This window comes from Poecilia reticulata, linkage group LG14 (genome assembly GCF_000633615.1).
Source record: "Poecilia reticulata strain Guanapo linkage group LG14, Guppy_female_1.0+MT, whole genome shotgun sequence".
NCBI lineage: Eukaryota > Metazoa > Chordata > Actinopteri > Cyprinodontiformes > Poeciliidae > Poecilia > Poecilia reticulata.
The window spans coordinates 27,201,928-27,206,689 of NC_024344.1; the positions used below are offsets into that span (position 1 = coordinate 27,201,928).

Here is a 4,762-nt window from a genome sequence, read left to right on the forward strand (position 1 = left end):
ATGAGCTTCAGGCTATCGATGCATCCTGGCCTCCATGACACCTCAGCAGAGCCACAGGCTGATTTCCTCCATGCTGCATTGAAGCAGTCATTTCTGCAAAAGGATTCTTGACCAAGTATTGAGTGTATAACTGAACATAATTATTTGAAGGTTAACTTTTTTGGTATTTAAACAGTTTTTTTTATTGGTCGGATAAAATATGCAAATATTTTGAGACAGGGATTTTGGGTTTTCATGAGCCGTATGCCAAAATCATCAGTATTAAAACAATAAAAGACCTGAAATATTTCAGTTGGTGTGCAATGAATCTAATATATGACAGTTTAGTTTTTATCATTACATTGTGGAAAATAATGAACTTTATCACAATATGCAAATTTTTTGAGAAGGACCTGTATTTTCTGATTAATTCAAAATGTGACTAGAATAATTATCTGATTATTCTAGTCAATAATCAGATAATTGACTAGAATATATTTTCTGCTTAGTATTCCATTTGTTGACTTTTTTTTTTAGATAAAATTGATTTTATAGAGAAAGTTGACCGAGTAACATCTGTGCATGTGATTCTTCTGATTTATTTATAACTTTGGATTCAGTCTGTAACATATAAAACAAAACAAAAAAAGCTCTAAACATTACCATTCCTCCCCAGAGGGCACACTGGTGGCAGATGCATTTCTTACAGGTCCAGCAGAAAACACTCAACTTCTCATGGTGGTTTTCACATCTGCTCAGTGTTGATGAAGAGAGAAATAATTGTTTTATTTTTGTTAATTTTGCTCTGTTTTCAAAAAATTGGTAGGGTTTATCAACTGTTCTCTAATATAGTAAAGCTTAAAACTGTTATAGGTGACCTACTATGCTTCCTTAAAGAGGTTAGGCTATACAAAACTTGCTGATTACGTTTTTGCACAAAATCATTCTAAGATAATGAACCTTTGGTCTGGTCAGTTCTGCCTATTTTGAGCTCATCTCAGAAAGAGCTACATAAGGGCTTTTTAAAATCTAAATAAGTTGCTGCTGGCCACGCCCCTGCCCCAACTCATTTTCAAATTCTACGACTTTACATCTCAGAAAAGTATAACCTCCTGCACAACCAACAAGAATACAGCAAGTAGTTTCAGGATGACATGTCAACAACACTTCTCTTTTCCAGCAGCCTTACAGTGCATACAGCAGTAAAATCATTATAGTAGAATGTGACTTAACAATTCAGAGGTTTTTGAAACGACTCATTTTCCAGACGCCAAAAACTTTAACTTATTGTCAAAAATAAGTAGGAAAAAAACACACCATGGTGATTTTTTGGGCTGCTTCTAGAAACCCCAAATGAAAGTATAAAAACATCTAAAAAGTGAATTTTTCATAATAGGTCCACTTTAAAAACTGTCACAGGGTTAAATTATAAAACAAGAAAAAGTGAAAGGTTTTAGGAGACACTCACTTGTCTTTGTCATTGTCCTCATGTTTGGTGAGACTGCAGAGCTGCAGGGTGTCCAGCTGCTGAGTGACCTCCTCGGCCCAGCGACAGTTCACCAGTTCCCTCAGCTGCAGTGGAGCTCTGTTTGAACAACAAGCACTAAAACTGTAGCTGAGACACAACTGACACGTCTGACAAAATATAACATTAACTTTGTGTAAATTAGGCAGGTTGTTGCCCTCAAAGCTTTAAACACAAGATAAGATTTTTGTACAACTTGAAAATTTTAATAAAAATACTAAGGCAGTATCTTAAGCTAGAAATGCAGTACTTTGTTCAGACAAATGCAATTGGAAGTGAAGATCTGTGTGGATAAAAGAAGGTGTAAAGGTTCTCACCGACAATGTGGACATTGGGCTCTCTGTTCAGTCAGCCATCGCTGTCAAACAAGAGATTCCAGGTCAAATACAACCAACACACACATACAACACAGGATTTACAGGAACATATGGAAGTTAGCCTAAGATTCCTACAAACACAAAAACAATCTGACAAAATCTGATTTAACAAAACCACTGTTCAGGAATATTTTATGTAAGGCTTTAGACATGGAACCTGCAAGAAGTTTATGGATGATTGGATGAATAGCTTTATGGATAGATGGAATGTTGGATGGATGGATGTTTAAGATAACATCAAAGGGAAAAAGAATAGAAATTAAAACATCTTTCAACACTTTATTTTCTATTTATATATTTATTCTTATAAAAATTTTGTTTTGTCCAGACTTCTCTAGATTGTGGAGGAAACCTATAAATAATTTTCTCAGACTTCATCCATGTTCTTCTCTGGTTTATAATAAACATTGTTCTTCAAAGCAAAGATTAAAGAACTGTGCTTTGCAGAGAAAACAGGCCAGTTCCAGTTTGTTGACCACACCCACCCGAATGCAGCTGAAGCAGCAGAGTTTGGAGCAGTGGGGACAGAGGCGTGCATCCCTCAGTTTCTCCATGCAGATGAAGCAGCGAAACACCTCAGCAATGCTCTGCAAAAAGACAGAACAGTTCCACACCAAACTCCCCACATGGCTGAACAAACATCACTGAGACATGAGTCAAACTTCCTGCAAAACTTTGTATGGGTTAAATAAGTACAACTGTAGTCCGTGTGTACTCACCTCAACACTTTGTTCGTCCATTTCAGCCAGTTTGAAGTTGTCAGGTTCAGTAACTTGAAAAAGTTGTTTGAAATAAAGTAAACATGCAGCACCTGCAGATAAGATAATATTGGAGTTTTATGAATGCAACCAAGATCATTGACTTTTTTTTTCCAAAAAGAATTTGAAACGGGTGAAGAGGAGCAGTTGTAGGCAGAACATATTTACAGAAAAAGAAGTTGTTTTTTTTATCTTAAATGCTAATTGTATATATTTTAGCACAAATTTGGCTTATTGCTCTGATCGTGTTGTTCTTTCAGGAAATTGCCTTTTTTGAGTCTGTATACCCCAGTTAATGATTGATTACTAAATTAGTTGACAATTATTTCAATAATCGATTAATCACACTTAATCGTTTCAGCCCTTAAACTCCTTAAATGAGCCACACTCTGCTATCAATCAACACATCTTCTGAACCCTCTGAGCGGTTTTAGTGTCACAGGCCAGCTAGCCAATCTAATATAGAAACACAGAAAAAACACATTCACACCTAAAAAGGCAATTTTTTAGAGTAATTGACCTAACAGTCATGTTTTTGGATTATAATAAGAAACTGGAGTGCCTGGAGATAACCATGTTGGAGAAAATGCTGATTCAGGAGTTTAAGGGCTGAGCAGTAGCCAATGAGTCAATGTAGTCCCTGAATACTCTGAACTCAACTTAAATCTGTTTGACCCCGAAGTGGCAACTGACGGTGGATCAGTGACAAATGTGTCCCACATGATGGCGTCAAGCTCTTCATGTGCAAAAGAAAATCCCTCACAAGACTGAAGAAAAGTAAAACAGTTAAAATTACTTCAAATAGTAACACTGTTGAAGAACTAAGTACATCAATTGCTGTTTTCCCAGAAAGAAAGTAGCATTCAAGACTCTGAATTGATTTATCAGTGAGCGAAACTATATATATATCCATTATTATTATTTGTATTTTTATCATTATTAAAATGATCATAATTTTAAAAAACGGCGCAGATGACAAAATATTACGTCTACAAAGTACAGTTTTACTTTGGCACAAGCAGTTTTAAACGGATGGCTGAATGTTATACATGAATGGCCCCAGTCTCAGAAGACATTAATATGTCAGGAGAAAAAAAAAACAGAGCTGTCGCTGATCTGAACTACTCATATTACTACATATAAACCCGATAACTGAACCCAGACTGACTGAAAAACAGGACAGCTTTTTTCCCCTCCCCATGCAGCAGTGAAGCCGTGATGTAGCAGCCTTTTGTGGGAGGCTGTCTCACCTCTTCGGAGTCTCCTCCTCGGTTCCGTCCGCTTCACCTGATCAACAAACCGTCACAAATAGCTGCATCACATTACAACATCGCCATCAGTTTGCAAAGAACAAGTTAAACAAAACAATTTGCGTCTTTAAAAAAAAGCTCGATTAGGTTTATGAGAACGTCGTATTACCGCGTATTATTGAAAAGGCCACATTCTGGGCCAAACTGAAGATGTAGCTGTTTGCACTGTCCCCTAGCGATCAGCTTCTTCTGTGGATTTCACCATAGTCACCACTTCTCTACGTTCCATTACCGCCCCCTGTTGTTACAGTGGGTCATTACAGCCTTTGTTGATCAGGCCAAAAGCGCTTACAATCATTAAAAAAGAATGTGTTACTATGACTCATTTATCAGATTAAAGGTACCTTTTGAAAATAAGAACACCCATAACAGAATAAAATATATATTCTTTATTGTCCCTTAGTGGGGGAAATTCAGGTGTACCAGCAGGCCAAATAGAACCAAAACGAAGAGACTCTGCAGCAAGGACACCTTTACAACATAAGAAAAAAGAAATACTACACTCGCACTACAAATAGCATTCTCATATAAAAAGAAATCTGCAAAGGATTAAAGTAATTTTAAAAAAGCAGATACAAAACATTTTTGAATTAAATCCACATTTCTAAGTAGAAAAATCCTTAGATAAAGACTTGAAACCATCAATCATGAATACACCTTTTGTCTTTTTACTTCAAGTCATCCAGCTGGAGAATGTTTCTGAATATTAGACCAATATTAGTCTATTATTAGACTAATATATATATATATATACACACACAATAATAATAATAAGAAGAAAAAGAAGATTTTTTTTTTTTTTTTTTTTTTTTA

At 35.9% G+C, this 4,762-nt stretch overlaps 1 protein-coding gene across 3 annotated transcripts in view; it reads right to left on the minus strand.

Annotated features, from left to right (window-relative positions):
* Nucleotides 1–4,134, minus strand: part of trim37 (tripartite motif containing 37) — a 79,452-nt gene extending 75,318 nt beyond the window's left edge. The window contains exons 1-7 of one of the 3 annotated variants that reach the window (XM_008428660.2): nucleotides 4,059–4,134; nucleotides 3,890–3,951; nucleotides 2,601–2,692; nucleotides 2,367–2,468; nucleotides 1,822–1,862; nucleotides 1,448–1,564; nucleotides 643–730 (exon numbers count right to left, since the gene is read on the minus strand). In XM_008428660.2, coding sequence (XP_008426882.1) covers nucleotides 643–730; nucleotides 1,448–1,564; nucleotides 1,822–1,862; nucleotides 2,367–2,468; nucleotides 2,601–2,621 — 369 coding nt within the window. In that variant the 5' untranslated portion in view covers nucleotides 2,622–2,692; nucleotides 3,890–3,951; nucleotides 4,059–4,134. Of the gene's footprint in view, nucleotides 1–642; nucleotides 731–1,447; nucleotides 1,565–1,821; nucleotides 1,863–2,366; nucleotides 2,469–2,600; nucleotides 2,693–3,889 lie in introns of all 3 variants that reach the window. The other 2 variants (XM_008428661.2, XM_008428662.2) reach the window with 2 other exon arrangements.
* Nucleotides 4,135–4,762: the final 628 nt, after the last annotated feature.